Source organism: Pipra filicauda, unplaced genomic scaffold (genome assembly GCF_003945595.2).
Source record: "Pipra filicauda isolate LSUMZ 115617 unplaced genomic scaffold, ASM394559v2 scaffold98_size3848907_pilon, whole genome shotgun sequence".
Lineage (NCBI taxonomy): Eukaryota > Metazoa > Chordata > Aves > Passeriformes > Pipridae > Pipra > Pipra filicauda.
In genome coordinates, this window is record NW_024105186.1 from 387,949 (window position 1) to 412,153 (window position 24,205).

General features: G+C 45.1%; 1 protein-coding gene across 1 annotated transcript in view; it reads right to left on the bottom strand.

The window, feature by feature from the left end:
• The window catches only part of LOC113987752, a 103,102-nt gene that overhangs the window by 22,536 nt on the left and 56,361 nt on the right, over positions 1 to 24,205 (bottom strand). The window contains exons 3-4 of the mRNA XM_039378035.1: positions 9,773 to 9,905; positions 1,055 to 1,141 (exon numbers count right to left, since the gene is read on the bottom strand). Of these exons, the coding sequence (XP_039233969.1) occupies positions 1,055 to 1,071 (17 nt within the window). The 5' untranslated portion in view covers positions 1,072 to 1,141; positions 9,773 to 9,905. The remainder of the gene's footprint in view (positions 1 to 1,054; positions 1,142 to 9,772; positions 9,906 to 24,205) is intronic.

The window sequence follows — 24,205 nt, forward strand, 5'->3', positions numbered from 1 at the left end:
ACATCACAGGTTTCCAGCTTCCAGCTACATGTTCTCCCATAGCTAGCTCCTGACCTGGTCTTCAAAAAAACGATCTGTTCCATCCCTGCGGTGGAAACGGCCTCCTCTTTGCTCACTTTAATTTGGCTTCTAGTGCACAACTCCTCTCTCTTGAGTAATAAGCCTCCAGGAGATGCTGCGAGAGGATACGCCCTTCATGCCGCCCAACCAGGAAGAATGATAATTGCACTTTTAACAGCACTGTGTACAAGGCAGCCACCAAAGCAGAGGAAGCAAGAATTAAAGCAGGATAAAAAGGAGGGGCTTTACCATCTACCTAATAAGGTATTATTCATGTTTTTGGAAAGTTTCCTTTCAGAGAGATAAAAACAGACATAATAGGCAGCCATAAGCAACTGCCTCTAGAAAAGGAAAGGCCTGCCTGCCATCTCACAGCTCTATTGTCATGCTGGACTCACCTTCTACCTTCCCACCTTCAAGTCCCCCTCCCTTTCCTATCTTCTTGCCGTGTGTCCTTGTTTAACCTGTTTTGTACCCAAGTCAGCTCCCCCTTGCCCATGTGCATGGCTCAGGTCTGGCCCACTCACACACACCTTCACTGCAGTTCCCTCCAGTCCCACCACCTTTACCCACCTAAGGAAAATTTCTTTTTTCCTTTCTTCTTCCCTTTCTCTCACTCCTGTCTTCCCTGCAAAGTTCTTCAACTCAAATTCACTCCAGGCCTACTGTGCGCAAAGCATTTCCCCTTTCACATCCCTTCCCCAGCCCACACCCATCAGCTCACTCATGCCACCCCACATCAGATAAGATGCAGTCATCTGCTAACTGTGCTTGTAACTGTATTTATGTATTTGTCTGGCCTCACTTTTCACCCAGGAAACAAAAATGTGACCTTACCCTCCAACCAATTTATCATAATAAACTTCCACTCATGAGCCCAAAACAATGCTGAGTTTTAAACATCTTCACAAAGTAAATTAACCACTGCTCACTTGCATAATGTGTCACTGTCCTTTTCAATCCTGTCCAACTGGTTATCATAATCTATAAGTACCTTGCAGTCTTTGCCATCTCTGAAGCTGTTCTGTGCACGCTGTGCAGGATTTGCCATGCTGGGAAGTGCACCTCCAGGAAGCCTTTCCTGCCAGGCAGAAAAATAAACAAACAAAAAATACACCCAGATTATACTTCATAAGGATTTTAGGTTCACGGCAAATGGAATCCTAGTGGAAATTTCCAAGGATTGCAATAAAGTTATACAACTCAGTCCCATCACATTTGGCATCCAACAAGCTAAGGACCTGTGAAAGCTCTGTAGGCATCTTCAGGTACTGAAATGCCTTTGGAAACAAGGCATGGAAACTGCAAAAGAGGCATTAAATGTTTAATCAGGTGTATGGGCAGCTCTTTGGTTCCAATCCCTGGATAAAATCAGATGAACACATACACTAAGACCCCCACATAGGCAGATGTGCAGAGAACAACTTTTCAAAGCTGTCCCTTCCCTGGCTCTGGACTCCCAGTCATCATTACAGACTGGTTTAAAAACAAACCACAAAAAGATCCCACAGACAACCCCCCCCCCCCAACAACCAATCGATCTGTAGTCCTCCTGAGATGAAATAAATAAGCTATGAAGAGCTCCTCTCAGCTGTAACAGTGAGGGATAGAAATGGAGGAAAACACAAGACTAACCAGGTACTGCACATGATATCTGCCAGTAGGAGCTCTGAGTAATTCTTGCATTCAGTGTTGCTGCCACTGTCCAACCCAAGGACATATTTTATACAATGCCTCACTGATAATCCTGTAAGGATTTTCAGCTCTGTCTTGTACAGCATTTTAATTGCTCACACTGTTTCAGGAGCTCAATCATTCACAGAAGGTATTTTCATCCCACTAATTGTAGGTTTCCCAGAGGACTCAGTACCGTATTTCATGTCCTCAGTGCTATTAAATGCTCTAGGAAAGAATCCAGACTTCCAGAAGTCATTTTTTTTTGTGTCTGTATACAGTTCTGGAGAGGAAGAGGGCAAATCGGGGAAAGGAAAATGTTTAGGCATTAAACACTTTCATGAAAAAAGAGTCAAAAAGACAATATTTTAGATAATGTTACAATAGCCTCATCGAAGTTAGGTCTGGAACCTACAATTTCTAATACTAATAGTACGCAGGCATACCCCTGCACTGGGAGAAGTAATTTCTTTAGTTAGTAGCTAAAGGTTATATCTATATCTCTAGTGGCATCCACCCTAGGGAATGATTTCCAGCCTCCCAGGACAGGTAGTACGGAACATCTCATGCCGACACCGCCCAGGGCTATCTTGGCTCTAGAGCAGAGCAACCATGCCCACAATGTGTGGCACTTGGCCTTGTGGCCATAAGACATAATACTTGCTTCTGTGTGTGCTTGAGGTCACTATGCCTAAAATAATTTGAGTCGTGTGGCAGCCCAGGAAGGCAACGATTTTATTGCCTGACACTCAGGGCTGTGCTGCATGTCCTGCAGAAGGAGGGGGTGGTGGCAGGGTACAGCCAAAGAGCACAAGGTCTGGGATGGCTTGGAAGGACTGGAAGGGGCAGATGGAAGCCAAATGTCACAGTGCTGTGCTGCCTTCTGGGAGCAGTCCTGCAGGTCTCCTTTTGGTAGGGTCTAGCTGGTTCACCTCAACACCAGACATGGAAATGGGCTTGGAGGCTGATATATCTGGCAGTGTAGGTACATTTACTGCAGGTTGTCACCCCTCCTGAGCAGGCAAACCATTAGAGAGTCAGAGACCCACAGTCTCCAAATGCAACAGCTCAAGCCATGTATTTTGAAGGAAGGAGAGAATGGAGGTTTCCAAGTGCATCTGTACAGCATATCTGAAAAGTAATAATTGTATGGTACTGCATTCCCTGGAGTGCTGGTAACGTCATACCTTCCCTTGGTGCCAAGGAAATTTAGACACAGCCCAAGGAGAAAACTGCAATTCTAGTGGAAAAAGGGCTGACATCTGCCAAGTCCCTGAAGCTCACCACACTGGGAGGGTATGGAGACAGCAGGTGGGAGATCTATAGCCTAAAGGAAAGCCCCTGTTGCCAGCCCCTTCCTATTGGGTACCAAGTGCTCTAAAGTCAAGACAATGTTCAGCCAGGTTTTCCATGATCCTGTAATGGTGGAAAAGGCTCACAAGTGCTGTCCCACAGATTAAGGCACTTGTACATGAGATGGGCAGTGGCAACCCTTGGTATACACGCTCTTAGTTATGTGAAAGGCAGTTTGGCACCTTGGCTCATAACAGGGGCTGTGAGTTGATCAGCAGTAAATTATTAGATTGCTGTACCTCAACTGTGACCTTGAGTCTTCAGGAAAAATAGTCTTCATAATTGTGATCTCTGGACTGTTGTGGTATGCAGATCCCAGAAAGCAAGTCTGGTTTACTCTGGCTCTTAGCAAATGAGAATCTGCGTCACAAAACCCATTATCACAGTTGGCATTAACCAGCAATCATCTTACCAATTATCTCTGCAAAAATACCCCGTTGAAATGGCCGAGGCAAGCCAGAAGACCCCTTACCTTAAATAGCGACTTGTGGGTCCTGTCCTGATAGCAATTTTATCCTGAGAGAATTCACTTTCACTACCCACAACCCTGCACCCTGGCACTCTCACCTGGCACATCTGACTGGGGTGGACCAAGGAGTATTCCAAAAATGGAACTTTTACATCCCCCGCAGGGGTACAAAGCACAGTGCAAACGGCATGACTCAGATGCTGCCTGGAACATGTAATGAGGATATTAAACTAGATCATCATTTTATAGGTTACTTTATTTTTAATTGAAAAAAAAAAAAAAAAGAAAACACACAAGCCAACCAACCTACATATTTGGCCTTCAGATAAATTTTTTGTTTTACGTGACAGCTTTTTCCTCTACTTAAAAATTTGCATAAATACTGTCAAGACAGGACACGCATGGTAAAGAATATGCAAAAGCCCAAGCTAAGCCCAGCTGCCTGCCTCTCCCACTGTGCTCTGCCAGGACAGCAGAGATCAGTGGGGCTAGTACAGAGAGCAATCCCCCCTTCTGCACGTCACTAGGCCAGGGACTTGGTCCTGCTGGCACACAGCCTTCCCTTCAGTGAGCCCTTCAGTGACAGATCCCAAACAGAAAGCCTGGTTTCATTTCACTCAGCCCTTCCTGCATAGTCACTGTAATGGTGGAGGGGGGAGTTGCTTATTTTCCTGTGGAAACTGAGAACAAGAAGCTTCAATGTGACCTCCCCTGCAAAGAGGGGAGAGCAGGGGCAACACAGCCAGGAAAGGCAAGGATGCTGGAAGGAAGGTGTCAACATGAGGTTGTGTTTACCCACACAAGGGCACCCTGCATGATTTCACACAGATTTAATTCAGCTCGTGCAAACTCCTGTGCAGATACTTACTTGTGGTTCAGGGAGGTTTATCTCTGCTAACAGGATTAGGAAAGGTTTAAGCTAAACCAAAAGAGAAGAATGCACACAAGTGCACTCACAGCTTTGAAAACAAACAAATACTGAACAAATCTGCCTTTAGACATGGCCAAAGCAACCAGAGCTCCATTCCCAGCAGCCCTTCACACAGAGAGCATGTTGTCTAATGACATCCTCTTTGCTGCTTTCCTGCTGCCCCCCTACCTTACCACCCACTCAGTACAGAAAATTGCTGCACTTTACACCTACATGCTGCTTAATAACTTACATCACTCCAGAATTTGGCCCAAGTAGCCACACTGGCTTATGAAGAGGTGTGCAAAACAGCTAAGCAAATTTTTTTTGTCCCTTTAAGAGGGCAGTGGGCAGCAGAGTGTGCCTGTGCTGTAAGAGCCTGGTATTGTGCTGCAGTAGAAAGAGCCAGAGGCAGAACAAAGGGAAGCTCCACCTGCTACCCCGCATTCAGCACAGGGAAGCCATTGCTCAAACCAGGTACCACCAAGGCTTCCAAAAATCTCTACTAGTGGGAAAGCACCTATTTAAACAGTCCTTTTGTACTGATAACACTTGCACAGGTCAATTGAAAGGGCATTTGCTCCCTGTCCGAGTAATACTGCTGCCATCTGTACCGAGCTCTGCAGCGATTCAGCTGGAGGTACAATGTAACCCAGCAGGGAAAGTGAAGTTTACTGCATCCTCCTGGAAGGGCAGGGTGGATCTCCATCTGCAGGGCGTGGTTGCTTTGAGGTGGAATTTGGTTGGGACTTTGGTGTAATAGCAGGAGTCCCGTGATGTTCATTCTGGAGAGGTGAGGATGTTGGGTTTACATTTTTTCCAAAAGGTTGGGAGTTGTGGTGAGCATAATCATCCTGGCATGTCAGCCTGTGCTACCTAGGGGGAAGAGCACCACCTTCTGAATTACCAAGTCAAATTGACTGTAGCAATCAACTTCTCCTTCTAAGTCCCCTTCCAAAAACAAACAGGCCCAACCCTGCTTAATTTATGAGATCATAGCCCAAGGCAGTGGAGCTCTCTGGGACATCACTGCCTCACCCATCATCTACAAACATCAGTTGGGCAGGGATGGTATAGATCTCTCCCACATTTTACATACACAGAGATCTCTGACCAATGACATTATCCCACTAGAAAGTGCCTGCAGCAGCTCTCCAAGGTGGTAGGTAACCAGCAGAGCCATGGAAATAAGGACAAAGCAGTAGAGTCGTCAGGAAAATGTACTGTGCAGATCTCTAACCTCTCCTGGCTGGCTCAGAGTGAAAACCTCTTGCCCAAACTGGTGCTTGTCATTCAAAGATGTCTTTCATGAACCTTGCCACAACCAAGGCTTTGCTGCTCAGCTCTACTCCAAGCATCATATTCATCTCCTCATCATCACTTCAGAACCCATTTGCATTGTTAAAAGAAATTGGTTTTCCCTTGATATCTTCAAATCAAAGCTGCCTGAGCTAGAGATCTTTCTTTCGTTAAGGCATGTTACTATCCTTAATGAGTTTCTCAAATGCATAATCCATACCTTACACTTCATAAATCACAAAGTCTTATTGTCCTACAATTCAGGCCTGGCCGAACACTGAAGCAAAAATTTCTCATTGAGTTTTTCTTGAATCTGGCCTTTTCATAGCATTGGTTCTCTGACAACAACGCAGAAACCTTCACCACTGCTTACAAAATTAACGTTATTGACCCACACCTTACACGTGACAAAACAGAGGTCAGACAATCTTCAGAGGTTCATGAAAGGTCAGACTGTGACTCTGCCTCTAAGCTGATATCTACCACTATCTACCAATTTCACTATCTACCTATTTGTTGCTTTGCAACACAAAGAACCAGGAAACACAGAAAGACTAGGTGAAAAATAACTATTAATCTTCTCCTAGACAGGGCAGAAGTGTTGTAGTTGGTACATCTGATAACCATTTCATAAGTCACGTCATCTTGGGTGTTCTTGACAGCCTCATTCTTAGAAATTAGTTCCATTCAATAGTTACACAAAGAAAATCAAATTAATTAATTGACAATATGTATACTACTCTTGCAAGCAAAAAAGCTGAGAAAAGATGACATCATATAGAACAGAAGATCAGAATTCAAAATTATCTTGATAATCTGCAGAAATTGGGGAAGGGGGAAGTTTAATTTAGTAAAAATCAGTACAACATACTGTACAGTACAACATACTGTGATTGCAAGGCATCCTTCCTCCCTCCTCAACATGGGTAAGGTCTCAACTGGTGGATTGCCTCTAGCCTCAGACTCACCCTTCAAGAAAGATATGGACAGATTGCAGAGTCCATGGAAAAGCAGAAGGTTGGGATACATGATCTCCAGCAACCACATGAGCTGGGATGTTTAGGCAAGGGGAGAGCTGGTTAAAATGGAGCAAGAAAAACATCTTCAACTGTGTAAAAGGCCATGCAAAAAATGCATTGACATTAGGGCGGCTGTATGATAAAGTTACTTTTGATTCCTGGACCCATCTCTGTAACAACTGTATGATTTATGGTTAAGAAAGAAGCTTGAAATATAGTTTAAGGGTAATCTACAGGTTAAAAAAGTTGAAGTTAAAAAAAACTGAAAAAAGTTTTTCTTATGTCATGATTTGACTTGTGCTGGATGAGAAGATCCAGAATTTTTTATCACAATTTGGCAATGTTCACTTGCTTCCCTAAAGGGTTTTTGAATGGAACCAGCATTGTATCAACCATGTTACCTCCTCCCATTGTCTGTTTTCACTGACATGGGTATCTTGAGCCTGGTGCAGCTTTCCAAAGCACCCAGGCTGCACAGGGACATGGAGTCCCTCTCTATTATGTTGCAACTTAGCACAAAACTCTTCCTTATCTTCTTATCTTTCCGCAGAACTTTCTACAACTCAATCTGATGTGCTCTGCACTGACTTACATAGGTCTTGCAGTGCTCCTCACCTCTCAGATTTCATTCTCTGTGCCCTGCAAGCATCAACATCCAGACTAAGTTTTCCCTCCAGGTATGAGCTTGGCTTTCTCTCAGAGTAGTCTCATTTTCCTACCTAGATGCACACTTGCATTTCCTTAATCAAGAGCATGAACTTCCATTAAATAGGGGAGTCTGAATGACAAGTATTAGAATAATTTTTTTAACCTATCTCATTCAGTAGGCGCCTTACTTCCTTGCAGACTGGGCACCGCCTCCAGCCTACTCAAAAAGCTGTGCCCTTACTGACACCAGCATCTCATTTTTATCCTCATTTTCAGCTCCTTGTAGACAACAGAAAAAATAGCAACTTGTGCGGATCACATCTAAAACCACGTGCATAAGTTCAAAGATAATTAGCCTTTTAGTTGCTAAATGCTGTGCAAAGCACACATTTAACAGCTAAAACTGATTTTAATCTTTGCTTAATTCTTTTGCCAGAGAGTCCCATTCATAGTGAGGCAGCTGTCTAAATATCTTGGCCCCTTGGGGTGAGGAGACAGCGGAGCTTCTTGCAATTCTCGTGGGTGACCCCAGTTGGCTTCTTGAGAGCTGCTTCCAAATCAGTTGGGTCAGAGGATGCCTGTGTGGCTAGACCTCCAAAGAGATGATTTATCTGTGAAGTGCAAAAATTCTCTCTTTCCTCAGTTTGGGTAGTCAGTCTTGAAGTTGTAACAGAAATTTGGGTAGTGAGAGTGGTCAGATTAATAAGTAATGGCCATATTAGTGAGGAAGTACATGGATTTACACCCCATTGCCTTCGTGCTGGCCAGGCATGAAATCACCAGTCACTGCATCCTTTGCCCCATGTAACAGTGTCCCCCTTGAGTCAAAAAGGCCCTGAACAGCCAGAGGGCAACTGCAAACAGTGGGACAGTCACAGAACTCTTGTACCCAAAATGCAAGACTGATATGTTTTCTTTCATAACACCTATGAGTGCCTGCTTGTAATTATACTCCTCAAAAAAAAGTAAATAGAATATTTTTTTTAATCATCTCAAATTTCCTTCTGCAGAATATGAGTAGACATTAGTGCTTTCTACAGCTAGGCAGCGTACACACATCCACACAAAGGGATGACACAAGGATCCAACAACAAAAAGTTAATGAATCTGCTCTCTGCAACAGGCAGTACTCTACACTAAGGTTTATTTACCTCAGTGTCTTAATATTTTCCAGTATTTAGGGAACCAAGACAGTACTGTGTAATCAGATGATTACCCCTTCAAATGGGGTATGTAATGTACTATGATGGGAAGGAGCTGAACAAAGGAATGTGCCTATGTGTGCTGTGTGATGAGAAAATATGATTTGCTCCTTTTAAAAAAAAGCTGGTGCACTCCTCAATGGCAGACCAGGGCTGATTATATTTTTAGCATTAAAATGCCCTTTTTTTAAATTATTTTTCTATCTTTGCTTGACCAGTTTCTCTGTTATTGGCCCTCAGGTTCTAAAATATAGGGAGTGGCATAAAAATTGCATTATTTTCAATACGTTCCTGACACCTAATCAGGCAAGGCTCTCCATTACAATCACTTTCCTCTGTCAGACCCTTGGAGATCAAGGTCTTGTGTGAGGAACAGAGATGAGAACTGTGAAGCGTAGCTGGGAGAGGAGACAGATTGCAAGAGACATTTGGAAAGCTAACAGTCACCATAAGAGAAGATTTTTCCTTCAGGCATATGGTCAGCCAGTCTAAATTGCCAGTCAGTCCCTCTGCCAAATATTTCCCAGTGGGTGGCTCTCAGTGGCCCCCTACTCAGCACCATACTTTGGTCCCAGGTCTCCTCAGAGACATGGTGCCAACTGGGAAAACTAAGGGCTTAGGAGAAGTTCAAATGCCCTACAAATGGCAGGGAGTGTTATTTAGCTATCACTTACCTAGGCTGTACAGTTAGCCTATAGACTGCACAACATGTTGAAGTGGGAAAGCTCTAGGCAGAGCCATGAAAATTATCATGAAGAAATAGCTTTTTTTATTTTCTACCAGGCTCCCTATAAGCCCAGTATATGCAGGTCTAAAAGAGTGTTAATTCACACAAGAATGATAAAATATTGATCTTGAATAAACAACCAACAGGACTCAGAAATCACACCTAAGAAATTACAGAAAGACTTGTCTAGAAACTGGGATATAAAAAATAACAACAAATCCATTTGGGATCCTTCAGGCTTGCCTGCAAGCCTTACAGTCACCTTCATGAGTTCACACCCACACTACGATTATACAAGCCCTCTTCTATTCAAAATCAAACAAAACCCACAGTCTATCACAAAACAGGTAATAAAAACATGAGAGTGACTGCTATGCTCCCCAAATTGTGACTATTCCCAATTTGATATACCTTTTACCAGCTTGATCATCCAGGAAATTCTACCCTTTCCTTCTGGAGTGAGGTTGATGGTTGCTGAAGGCCTCCTACAGCTCACCAATGGGCTCAGCATTTGCAGGATACAGCTTCAGATCAATGTTCTCGGCTGGATGGATAAAAATACAAATAAATCAAACCACAACCAAAAAAAGCCTCTGGCAACCCAGAAGAAAGCTTATAGTCATTATATTCATCTACAGGATGTGAACTTTCCATGTCCTTACTGATTTCTCTTATTAAGCAATCATCAAGCACTGATAGGAACTTTTTGCAGGAAATGGGAGTACAATGTGTTTGTAAGAAAAACACCAATAGAGCAGGCAGCCAGTATAAGCCACTTGACATTTCAGGAAATTAAGTTATATTGTGGTCCCAGCTTATAAGTTCAGCAAGACCCATGAGAGAACTCTTTGGAGATCGGTTGTGCTTTTCCTTCAGTAGTGATGGGCACACTGGTTCATTGAGGGCAGTAGCCGTGTGTGCTCTGTCACAGCCGTCCTGCTGCCCTTCCTCTCTCCCGGCAGCTCCTACACTGCTCAGAGTCTGCATGCCCCAGCCAGCTTTGTCCTTTAGATGCTGAGCATGCTGTTCTGGGAGTGCAAAAAAAAAAAAAAAAAAAAAAAAAAAAAAAAAAGGACTTGGAAGGTCAAAAAAATCCAGTGAAAACAATAATAGAGTTTCAGAGAAAGCCTCAGACCTCTGTCAGACAGAGTTGAATGTATTTTTGAGATGCCAAGTTCAAAGCCCAAAGCATCTCACTCCTAGATGACAGATCACTTGGGGGTTGCAGGTATTACAAGTAAAAACTGGAGATCCAGGGTCAGGCACTGAAGTTCACAGGGGACAGATTTATAGGCTGTTTTTGTCTACATCATTGCCAAGAGGGCAGAAAATAGGAGGTTGAGCAACAGCAGTACATGGGCCAGCTGTGTGGGATGTGGAGAGACACTCATCCTGGAATGGAGGAAACAGCCACCAAGCTGGTGTTGTTCAGCCATATTCCTGGTGGAATTCCTGCTGATAGACATGGGGACAGAAGACAGTGAGCCACCTTGTAGAGATATATGTTCTTTTCCTGAGACTAGCTTGAAGTTGGCTGGGGAAGCTGTGGGCTGCCACCCATGGGCCTGTGTCCCAATAGCCTCTCACCTGCTAAGGTGGCAAGAGAAAGACAGCTATAGTAGACACACACATCCTTCCTTTGTGAGGAGGACAGAGAAGAGGGACATCTGGAAGCTGCTGGGGACTGTGTTCAGGCAGCCCCTTTCTCAGGGGAGTGCCACATATGCTCTGCTGGTTGAAATTTGCCTTAAGAGACCAAGGGCTGCACAGGTGCAAGCACAATTCCAGTCCCCAAGGCTCTTGGGGTCTCTGCACATTTTCACATCCAAAAAGCTTAGTGGGTCTTGGAAAGCTTGCAGGATTGCAGCCAGGACAACTACAATTCCCAGTCAAAGGTATCTCCAAGGTGTCACATAGGAAACTGCTTTCTCCTCCTGTTAATTTGGTGTGGGCTTAGGGTCTCTCAGCCCACTGAAGTGATCAGTGCTTGCAGTATGTGGCTTTGGACTGTTTTGGGAAGGGCAGCTGCCCCACTACTACCCTGTGTACACAGCTGGGCTAAGGGCAGCTTCCATATCCAGCTCAACCTTCAGCTCTGCTGTGTGACCTCAGGCATGCAGATAAAATGGAGCCCTGAGGAGATGTAAATCTCCTATTTGAAATCTCCTTCTATTTGAAATCACCCAGCTGAGCAAGAGAGGATCAAGAAGTAATCAGTGCCTCCCATTCCCAATCCTCCCCACACGGCCCTACTCCTAAAAGAGGAGCAGTCGGGGATTAATCAAACCCAGCACACTCTGCCCATTGAAGAGTTACAAGACTGTAAAACAACCCAGCTACAGACCAGCCTAATGAAGAAACAGAACCTTTTGTGGAAGAGCCATTGAGAATCCCATCATATTCTGACCCCAGTAGTGTCATTTGCACTGGGATCATATAGGGAACTGAGATTAGCTAAGTCAGTTAGAGCATGGTGCTAATAACACCAAGGTTGTGGGTTCAATCCCCATATGGCCCATTCACTTAAGAGTTGGACTTGATGACCCTTGTGGGTCCCTTCCAATTCAAAATATTCTGCAATTCTATGAAAATCATGTGAAGGTAAAATACTTAATTAAAACACTAATGCTGCAAGTATTCACCTCCACATAGGTGTGGAAACCTTCAAGTTTCCTTTTCATTATACGGATGAGATCCTGCTTTTCACTGGCACAATAGAAAATAGCCACAAAAATTCCACACACACAGCATCAGACCCCGCGACCAGCCTCAACACGCAGAGCGTCAGTAATAAAACACACCCCTGCAGGGATTTAGCACTTTGGCTTCTGCTCAGCTGGGGGACTTGGGCAGGACTTTCACTCTTCAGACTTAAAAAAATATTAATTATAATCAGCTCTGTCATTATTTCAACCCCCGCACTCCCCCTTCCCTGTTAGCAAATGGAAAAGGAGCTGTGTGCTGATGGGATTGTGGGTTGCATGAACAAGATGGGGCTCTGTGTGTGTGTGTACTGCTTTTGCCCTGGAAATCAAACAGCAGCTTTAGCAAGGGCATCCTGGGAAGGGCCCTCAGGTGCCAACAGAGAAATTCAGGGAAACATTCTTTTATTAAAACAATTACAACAGCTGCTGCAGGTACTTCCTTATGCACACATACAGGCACCCCTCCTTCCTGTCCATCGCACACATTCCCTCTGCCACAGACATTCTTGCACAAACAGATGACAAAGTAGTCTTCAACTTAAATCTGTGCAAGACCCACGGCCCTTCTCTTACCAACCTGCCATACCTCCCTGGTGCATTTGTTCTCCTCACCCCTGTCCTTCCCAATGAACATCCTGCCTTCTCCTATCCTCTCAGAAGAGTCTCTGAAGTGCACACTCAAGTGAGGTTTTGCACTGGCACCAAGAGAGGCATTGCAGCCAAGAGGGTTAGAGGCTAGAGAGTGCACAGGGTCTGAAATGACCAGATAAGGCAGAGATTTCTCAGGGATTCCTGAAATTATCTCCTTTCCTATAGAGTATCTTACTCCATTTGTAATTGTCTCTTTCCATGAATTGCAGTGGTGGTGTCCTGCAGCACTCACTGATCAGTGGTTAAGTGAGGGGTAATGCACCAAAGTTTGAGAATTAGCTCTTTGCCAAACACCTTTGTGCTCATTCATATGCATGGAAAAACAAAACATCCACCTCCCCATAAAAGTTCGTAAGGCTGCTTCCACAACACCTGGAAACTTTCTCCCCCAGGGTCCTGGTTAGACTAGTTGCAAGGTGCCATTCCTGATTTTCCACTACACCCTTCCATTGCACTGTCACATTCTCCTTCCAGCTCTACTCCACCCACATGTCTGAGCTATCCTGCTTTGGCCTTTCGTACAGTATTTAGCCTCGAAGCTTGACAGGGTCTCCTTGTTAGCTGCCTGTATAATCTACCAACACAGGGCTGTGATCCACATCTAAAGGCTTCAAGAGGGAAACTGCAAACCCATAACACCAAGGGCCATGCAACTATTCTGTCTCTCATTGGAAAGCCTGCAAAGGGGCAGGAAAATGCAGACACACTGGTGCATCTCCCTTCTCTTACACATACTCCTCTCCTTTACAGTTTACCTGCATTGCAAATGGAGTTTGGGAAGAGCATGGGACTCCAGGCAGGACCACTGAGCAGGCCAGGCCATCCCTGGATATGCTGCATGGAGCCATACCTCTACATTTCCCACAGCTGGCTGCAGGGCTTAATCTGTAAATTGATCCAAATGGACAATTACAAGAAATATTAGGCTCCAAGACATGATGGAGGGAAGACTACAGACACACAGCACTGGAGAGTGGTAGAAGACCCATAGCCTAAGACTGCTGCCTTCATTTTCACCTTCACTGTTGCTGCTGTTCACACTTTGACCTGGCCATGCACCCTGCCATGGTCAAACAGGTAGCAGATGCTGCTTTTCAGGTCTGTTAGCATAACATCTTTGCTCTGTGCAGGTGTTGGCAACCACACTTACCTACAAAGCAGGGCAAAATCCAGCCCAGCCTGGAGAGCACCACTCTAAGGTGATCACTGGAGGCTACATTTCACCTGGCAGGCACAACCCTGCAATGGGGCACTGTGGTGCTACAGCATATATGGCAAACACCATCTTGCTCAAGGAAGGCACTTACTTTCGTTATGCTCTGTAGCTGGTCAATCCATGATAATGGTTTGCTCCTGCTCCTACCAACTCTTTGTTTATTTTGGGAACAATAGGAGAAGCAACACACGTCATGCTCCAGGCAATTTCCATTTGCCTTAGGGCAGGATGACCTCTCTCCACACAGATACCAGCAGGCTCTAATACCAGAAACAGAAGGACATTCTGATCAAGACCCAGGCTGATTAGCAAGAAATTTGGATTTCAAGCACTTTCTAGTTAGACTTGCTTGGGACAAACAATTGCAACTTGCTATGTCTCAACTTCTTCATATGGAAATTGGAGGGATATAAGAAGCTCCAAAAAATCTAAAAGGGACAAGGGCTAAATGTCTGTTAATAAACTCCCCACTTGCCTCAACAGCATCTGTCCAAATGCAACAGATATCCAGCTAGCCTTGGTAAAAAAGAGGTCAGTAAGCAGACAGAAAGTTCTCCCAGAAACATGACATCTAGATGGGAAAAGCATTAATGACTGAGAAATGCTTCTGTAGGGGCAGAAAATTGGATGAAGCGGTGAAAGATGTAGCTCAGCAGCTCAGCCCATTGCCCAAAATAACCAGGTGGTGGCATGTGGGATCCTCCCCCACCAAGCCCACCAGCAAATGCACCAGCAATCCCAGCGTGCGTTCACCCTGTCATCAGCTTTGCTGGGCATTAGTGGTGGACAGCACCCCACCCTGAGAAAACATGGGGCATTCTTGGCACTTCACACTGCAGGCAAGGTCATCAGACACGATGACAAATTCTTTGCCTGCCATATCCACAGAGGTATGTAAGGGAATATGATCCTGCCCTAAGCAAGTGCCAAGTTTGATTAGAGCTGATCAGTCCAAGATCCTTCCTGTGAGGATCTTGCAAGGAGGGAATTACTGGCTACCCGGAACAAGCCCAGAGGCAGGAACGTGAAGGCTTGTGGGGAGTTTGGCCAAGTCCCCCAAACATATAAAGCAGAGTGTCAGAGCCCATGAGAACAGGCAATCTTTCTTTTAGAAAATACAATGGAAAGCGGCACTTCTCCCAGTGCCCTACAACCCAGCACGCATAAGCCACCACAAATGGACATGGCAGAGCCTTCCAGGCATCCCTTGCAACTTGTCACTGACTTGGCCCTTGGAACAGAGAAACTCTGGCCTTTTCCAAAATGATCTGCCTGACGCAAGGCTCAAATAGTTGGCTGAGCAGAGCGGGGATCCACCCGCATTCCCCTTTGGGCACCCTCTGTGAAACCTTGACTGGGTCCTGTCTTCTCTACTCTCTGCTTCAGTTTCCATTGAGGACAACAGACCTTTCTCACTTCAACAGAAAGCTGTACCTAATACATTAACACTGAAAGGACACCCCAGTATCATGGTGATGGACTTACCCCACCACAGCTAGCTCTGGGGCACACATTTCATGAAGATTTCCCTCCTTTTGCTCTGCAGGAGCACAGCACTGCCATCACAGGTGCCTTGCGGGTCTGTTGAGGCCCACAGGGCTCCAGAGGAGTCAGGAGGGCAGAGCCAAGTTAATGTACAAGGTCTTCATGGTTCTTCTGTACCTCCACCAGCCCAAGGAATGGGAGTTCCACCTTGGCAAAGATGCCTACAAAATGACAGCTCAGTTCCAAATTATATTTATTTTTCCCTTCATGCAAAATGCATATCAGTTCTTATGTGTTGTCTTTCTTCTCTCTGTGATGAAAACTCACCCTGCTTCAGCCAGCAAACAACAAAGGAAACTACAGAAGCAGCAAACATTAAGAAAATCCTGTCCTAAAGCCTCCCCCCACACACATTTTCCCCACCACCATCTGTTTTGCAAATGGAACAAACTAAACTAAACAAGCTCCCGGTAGCTAAATTCCTTGCATCTCAGAAAGCACATGGATCCCTGTGCCAATGTAAACAATCTCATGGATAGTTTACATCAAACAAGTCAACTAATTTTGTCATAAACAAAGGAACAACAAATTGGTTCAAAGCCTGCCATAGTACATTCTGTGGAAACATCCTCCAGCAAAGACAGAAGTAAAATAACCATAGTGGGACCTTCAACGCACACCCAGCCTGGCACCCTCACCTTCAAAACAGTGTAGGAAGTACAAACCTACTCTTCCTACAGCTCTCCTATAGATTACACAACAACCAGCTTCCTGCTGTCGCTGAAGGTTTAGCTGGCAGTCCGATGCAAAAGGCAGCAAAGATCATCCATTCTAAAGATCATCCAACAGAAGATCAATATAGAGAGAAGGGATGATGTGGCTCTGTTGGCTGGGTGCATGGGAGAACTGGTTATGGGCTGGTTGAGAGCTGCATCAGGTGCAGGAAGCCATAGTAACTCAGTGTCCATGCACCCATCCACAGTAACATGATGATGCAGTGATGGTAAAAAAAGAAGGGAAAGAACTGTGCTTTCTTAACATGGAGCTTCCTTTTTCTTTGGGCTCATGTGCATGCATTGAATTCTGGGATACGAACAAGTGTCCAACAACCCAACCTAAAACTGACCCTCAGCCAAAGCAAATCACCAACCTGAGAGAGTGATTTGAGGGCTGGGGAGGGAAAGATGGGCTCCCACTTCCATACAAGATTTGAACTGGCCTGGCTTTGTTTCCTGAATCTCCTTTGGGAAGTGTCCTAGAACCACAGCTCCAGCTGGAGTCTCCGATTTGGCTAGGTGCAGGCTGAGGACATCCCCACTTAGACTAGAAGTCCCACCTGGAGTTTGATTTCAGGGGCTCAGGACTAGAAGTCCACTCTTTCAGTACATAAGCCACCAAACTCAGCTCTTTTTATAGTGTCCTAGGTGACAATGTTGTCCTAGATGAATTCAGATGAAACCCCAAGCTTACACTGAAGAAAGAGTACTCAGATAGACTTTTCCATCAGTTGAGAAGCAAATTCTAATTAAACCTGTGCAATTTTCCCAAAGAGGCAGCACTATGCAATTTGAACTCAGCAGCTCCTGCCAGAGCCCAAAGCTGGGAGATTCATCCAGTCACCCATTAACTGCCTCTAGTATCACCTTCTTTCAAGTCATCCATGCTCATGGCATGTTTCAACTACCAGGACCTATAAAAAGGTGCTTTTTGATCCAGACTATAAAGAATTGCAACCAAAATGCATGTCCCAGAGCACTCCCTCACCCATGTCACTGCCAGGAGTGCAAAAGGTGCCTCCCTTGGAGCAGAAGCAGCTGCTTGGTGGGACTTCCCCATGGATCAGTACTCTGCCTTTCAAAAGCTGCTACCAAGAAAAAAAAAAAGTCAAACTGAAAAATCCCTCCCTATAATCACTTCAAAGCACATTGATTTGGAATCAAAATACAGCAGATTACTCTCAGATGACCCAGCTCCTGCAGAGACCCATAGAATTCTGCACAGCACCCCAAGGCGAGTGCAGAGACTTGGGAAACAGTCTGAATCCCAGGGGCCTTGCTAAGTATCACAGACAATTCTCTTTGGTACCAGCTATAGCAAGAGATTGGGGAAGATGACAAATTAAAGAAGGGTAATAGAAAAAAATTTTTTTTCCTCTCATTACACACTCCTGGAGGTGGCATACTGCGGAGAGCAACTGAATCAAGCAAATGCATTCCAATGGTTTAGACCTATTGATTATTTGATGGCCTCCTATTAAATCAGTAGCTTTAAAAGCTCTTATGTAAAGGACATAGCTGAAATAGATAGAGCTCAAGTTTGTGCTGAAGTAAATAAAAAGCAAGTCCATGGATAAGAACAGAATTAGAGTGGATACAACGAGTACACAAAAAAATACTGAAATCAGCTTACAGATTTAATACATTCTGCTGACAGTAGTGGTGGGGGAGGTTGTTTATTTAATCCAGAGAGTTTTTGGGCATAGAGAAAAACAGAAGTCGGGAAGGCTAAATGTACTATTGCTAGATCCCACTGCAATTTGAGGTTTGCCTCTCCATTTCTACGGTTTGGAACACTTGCTTCTGAAGGCAAAGTTCAAATGAATATTGCCCAGGTGGCACTGTGTAGTCCCCATTTTGCTAATGTTCATGCTGGAACAGACAACAAATTGGCAAAACTAGTTTAGAGGCAGTCAGGGGAGGGATGGAAGCAGCACATGGTTGCCTTGGAGTTACCCAGGTTTATCTACACATCATGCTGTACGCTCCCTGGTTCTCATAATTAAAGTGTCTAGACAGGAGATGATGCTGGTGAAGTAGCAAGTAAAAAAGGTTTTGCAGAACTTTTCAGAGGAGTCCAGCTGAAGCACAATGACAGACACAAGAGATGTAGAACCCAGTTGAGATGGGAGCAAATTCTGACCTGAGTAAAGGTCCTTTCATAACCCTTCACGTCCCAAAAGAACTGCTAAATCAAAGCACTCAGGAGGGCTCAGATCTTTTGAACCAGCATCAGATTAGAGGTTTCTGCAAAAGTGATTCCAGCTGTGTCTCAGCTTCATCCAGATGCTGGCATTTAGCAGCCTCAACTTGTGTAAACCAGCCTCACTCCACTGAAGTCAACAACAATTGACACCAGCTGAGAATCTGGCTCTCTGCGTGGTTTAAATATAGTCTAAAGAAAGAGAACTTACAGAGGGATTGCCCAATTCCTCATGTCCATTTCCCCCTTGGGCTAGGACTGAACAAGATGATTTTTTTCTTTATAATTTAGCTCCAGTTATTTTTAACAATAACATTATGAGCTAGCATTTATTATAGCACCTTCCACCCTCCAGGAGCTAGGCTGCCTTTCAGGCTTTACAAAGAATCACAGAGAGAGAGGGACACAGCACCAGGATGAAGCCACCTCTGGATGCAAGAAAGCAGATGCTCAGCATGCACAGAAGCCTGGCCACAAACACAATAAATCATTGAGGGTACTAAGACAATTCAGCTTCAGCACTGCAAGAGTGAGCCCCAGCCATTTGCACAAAGAAGCAATCCAAGGAATAGTTTCAAATCCTTCCTTAAGCTGGCCATGAGATGGACATGATGTTTTTACAGCCATGCAGGGTGTCACAGTGGCCCTACATGCACAGCACAAGGCCAGATTACCACACATACTGCTGGGGAAAGGCAAGCACAAGTGACCTTTGAGAAAGGAAGAGTGGCTGGATCACTCCTACTGTGACAAGCCAGGGATCTTTGGCATTCCCCCATCTCTTCGGCTCAAATGTCCCTGCAACATCAAGGAATAAGGCTCTGAAGACAGTTACATGGTAACCTCTGTGTGCAAAATTACCAGGCTGTGATTCTCCAAAACTCCAGCCACCTCACAGTGACACGTATATTGACTGCTAACCAAGGCAGGGAGGTCACTGGTTTCAGAAAACTGAAAGGTCTGACGACCCTGACCAACTCTTTTTCAATACGGGAGAGAAACTCGGAAAGTAGAACAGCAAAAATAAGTTGTCTCATGGGCTTAAATCCGTGCTGTTGAGCTAGAGGTAGTAACACCAAATTTTGTCAACAGTGGTATGGTCCATTTTATCTGGGATCAGACTAGGAAACTAGGGCCCACTCAGATGCTACCGTGTGGGAACGGCTCGGAAACAATATCTTCCAGACAGGCCCCCTCAAGCCACCACAAAGCAATGGAAATGCACCAAGTAAAATCTGTGGCCACCACTCAAATGCTCCATCAAAGACATGAACTCTGGCCTCTTAAAAAAAAAAAAAAAAAAAAAGAGAGAAAAAGAAAACCAATACAAACAAAAAAAACCCCACCCGAGATCCATTAATGAAAAATAAAGCACAAGGCAAGGGGCGATGAAAACAAATAAAACTAAGGCTGTAAAATGCCTGGTATGTAAGATGTGCTGAAACTTGCTGCTGACAGCAGCTTGAGCAGACATTCACATGCAGCCATTCATGAGATGCACAGTAATTACCTTCTCTGGGAGGCTGTATTATGATGATTTCTTTAAGCAGAGCACAATATCTCTAGCAACAGGATATAATTACAGCAAAGGATATGCTTCTTAACCTCTTTCCACCCCCCCAGCCAGCTCAGGGAAAGGATCTGGGAGCCAGGGACTCTGTGGGGAGGGTGAAAGTAGTTTACCCTGTGCTACTGCCCTCATTACCTAGAGCCAGGTACGCTTTTGATGGGAGCTTGTGGTGGCATTGCTCTCGCAGGAACCCGATCTCTCTCCCCCTCAGCTTAGGGTGAAACACGCCCAACACTGCAGGACATTGACAGAGCTGGCAGCAGCCACCAGGCCACTGAAGGAGTTCAGCACAGTCAGCCTACTCTGGGCTGACACCTCGGTGGTAAATAAATAAATACCAAAAACAAACAGGCGAGGGAATGACTCAGAACTGGAACATGCTGGCAACACCGTGAGGCAGCAGGACTTCCCACCTCCACACTGGGACCATGATGGCCCCAAATAGCCCACTGCAGAGTCCCTCTGGAGCTAGTGTGCCCTGAAAAAAAAAAAAGCCAAGGCTTCCAGATAAGGGCTGGCACCATACCCAGCATGGGTCATGTTATCTTCAGAGGATGGATGCCACTTCCTGGTGATTGCTTGGCCCACCTGCAGCAGCCAAAATGCCAGAGTTGGTCCTGTCAGCTCAGTTCTCTGAAGCTGGCTGTTCTGCTCCACTTCCACAGCCCTCCTGAAGAGAAGCACAGGAAATCCTATTGCTACAGCTGTTGGATAAACTCATTTAGAGTCCAGAAGTGGAGAAAGATGCAGGCAATGACACAGCCCCAACATCTGTGCACTCAGCTGAGGGACTCCCAGTCCTCACTTCTCTGGATTCCTCTGGAATGGTGAAGTGGCCAACACAGTCGATGGTGGTCAGTGAGATTTGCTGCGCTGGGAAGGAGCTCAGTGTGGTGAGGTCCCATTTGCAGACCAGCAGGTAGGAGGCTGTGAGCACCACAACATGCTTCTTTTAATTATTCCAGTCATCAGTCCTAGGGGGGAAATGCACGGGGTTAACCCCCATCCCCATGCCTCTCCCCCCAAAACCAAAAATGCAGTGCTAGGCCCTAGGCTCTGTTGTAGCTAGCCCACACACTGATTATCTGAAAATCAACCTTGGAGCTCAACCTTCATTTTCCAAAAGCAGCCAAAGTAGCAGTGCTCAGTGGCTTGGGCTCTCCATGCCAGACACTGAGAGCAGAGAGTCTGGGAAGCTTTCAGAGCCCTTTTCTGAGATCCAGACAGGTTTCCATTCCAAGGTAGAGGATGTTTTTTGTAGATGAGAGACTGGAAATCTTCTTTTTCTAATATGAAACCACTAAAAGAATAGCCAACATTTTCCTCACTGGTCTGGAAATTGCGTTACAAGTGAGAGTCTGCCTGGTGCAAGTTTGCAAGCTGTGATATCAGTAGGAGAATTTCCCTTCCCATTTACAAAAGGAAATGAATTTTGCATCCACCGGATGGCAGTGTGGGGAGAGCAATCATATTAGTCATAGTATTATTGTTTTCCTTTTAAGCCTCTCAAAAGTCATTGCAGACACAGCAATTCATTGCTTATTAAGATCGCCCTGCATTACAACCAGGGGAAAAAAAAAATCTAGGTCTCATTAATAAACCATCTTCTAGGATCTCTATAAGAAGGCAGACTTTGATTAGCCAAGATCATTCAATAAATGATTTGGCTTGTCTGACAAAGGGAAATGATTGATTGGAAAGAGTGTGCTTTAAATAGTTCATTCTTTATAATAAAAGCAAAGACTTTAGACAGAAATACCAATAGTAAAAAGGCAGTATTTCTGCTTCAGGAGAAGATAACTCCATGTACCAGGCTGTCAGGTGCTGGCAGCACACACACAGTTCACTTCAGAGTTCTGACTGCAGGACTGAATTATTCTAAGCCTAAAATGGCAACATCTTCTGCAGTTTCTCTTGCCAAAACATTTCAATGAACAGGAAAGTCTGTTCTACTCTCAGACATGGCAGGACATTAGTTATCAATTGTAGAGAGCAAATCTTTGTTTCCCGCATAGCATAAAACTCTGAGTAATGAAGCTGAATGTTAAAATCCAGGTAAATAATACTACTGAAATCTGTCGTATCACCAAGACGATTGTCCCAGAGTAATAAACAGTGGAAAACCAGGAGAAAACAGAGCTTGGGAAGCCAAGCCACTGGCCATCCTATTTCCACTAGAGGGCAATAGCAAACAAGCGACAAAAAGGTGGAGGCAAGAAGTCGATTGAGAGGAACCGGTAAAAAAATGGTCAAGTTGTGTTTCCCGAGGCAGGAGCCGCAGCTGCCCGGTGCTCCCCGGTCCCGGCCCCGATGGCGCCGCACCTCTCCCGCAGCTCCCGGCTCGCCGGCCCCGGAGCAGCAGCAGGTACCGCCTGCTCTCGGCTCCGGGCTTGGGTTTGTCGAGTTAGTCAGTGGAAAATATTCGCAGATGGTTTTGGTCTAGAAAACAGCCACAAGTAAAAGAAGTACTTTCAGCAGGATGCATTTAAGCATCATCAAATAGGTGGTCAGATGCCGCTCCGAGCAGATGATTGATCCAACCTAACACATCATTCAATTCCAGATGTTGTAGAGAGCAAGAAAGGGAGATGGAAAGACTTCAGCAGCCCGATCTATTTGGCTTACTGAAGGGAAGGTTTGGAGGTGATTTGATCTAAATCTACTAACGTTTCTCAGTGGGGGACTGTCAGAGATCCTAAAGGACTTCATGAATCTAGCAAACAAAACTATAACTAGATACAGAAGCTCAAAATAAAAGCTGGATAAAATCAAACTGGAAATAATACAAACTTTTAAAAATTAAAACTTGCAATAATGCCATTAGTTTATCAGTTGAGCAAATCATGTAGGGGAGAGTTTTATTCTCCACCCTTGGAGCTCTTAAAACAAGATTTGCTGTCTTCCTGAAATATGTGCTGTAGCTTAACAGTGAATTATTAGCCTTGATGCAGACATTACAGGTACAGATCTCATCTGAATGAGGCAGAAGGTGAGACTAGATTAGCAGCATGGTCTCTTCATGTAATTACAGCCTACAAATATCAAGGTTCTTGTTGCAGAGAATTGTCTTTCAGCTGTAGGGCCTGACTCCCACCTTTGCAAACTCACTTCACAGACTGTGTCGACACAACACTGACAGCAGCTCCAAGGACTCTGTCACACAAAGAGCAAAGGTGGCCTTCAGCTAATGGGGCAGCTTCTGTTGCCCAGTCATTACCTGTCTCTACAAAGAAAAAGAACATGAGCTTAAATAAACTGTTCTCTACACCAAGCTGTCCAGGGACAACACAGGCCATTCTGTACCCCAGTTGAAGCATTCATTCCTGGGCTGTGGTAACAGCTGAGAAGAGACTTTGGCAAAAACTAATACGTGAGAGTGACAAAGAGGTGTGGGCCAGTTTCAGTGTTTTGAGCCTCTAGAGATGTTAGTCACACAAAGGTTATGTAGCACAGAAAGTAATGTCTGCAATGCCTACCCTTTCTCTTCCCAGTTCCAACCCACAGAGATCTTTGGTGAAAGGAAAGGAATTTATAGTGGATACAGCTCCCTGGGAGTTGCATGTTGCTCAGACAGCCAGAGGATGCTGTGATTCAAGCATCCAAAAGCATCATACCACTGAAACACCCCCAGTCTCAGCCCAGCCCTTGTGAGCTTCAGGACAGACAACACCAACATAAAAAAAAGCTCAGCCTTTCCAACCAGAGACATGGAACTGTGCTATTGCAACTGTAATCTGCTTCCAACCTACACCAAATGCCACCAAGTGCTTTACAGGACTGGACAGTTATAAAACAAACAGAATGTGATGACAGCACATTGGCCTTTGCAATAACTTGGGGGCATTTCTCTTGGAAGCAGCATGCGGAGGTGCAGGACTGGGGCAGGTAGAGAGCAGAAGCTCACAGCCCTCAGTGCTCACACTCCTCTGTGTAGGAAGGGCTTGCAGAGGCTTCTGAGTGTTTTTTTCAAGGCTGAAAGGTGTTGCCAGCAAGCTGAAGGAACATGCTGGGAGACAGCATAGACGTGGCACACTATGCCAGGCAGAGGACAATGGCCAGCTGTGCCAAAATGGGAGTGCTGGCCCAGGGCACTACACCTGCCAGGCCTCCGAAGGTCTGCCTGCCTGCCATAGCTCCACGTGCTGGGCTGACCGCTCAAGTTTTCTAAATAGGAAAAAAAGAAATCCCACCAAATTAAAGCAAGAGGATTTGAAATGTAAAGGATGGTAATATATTTG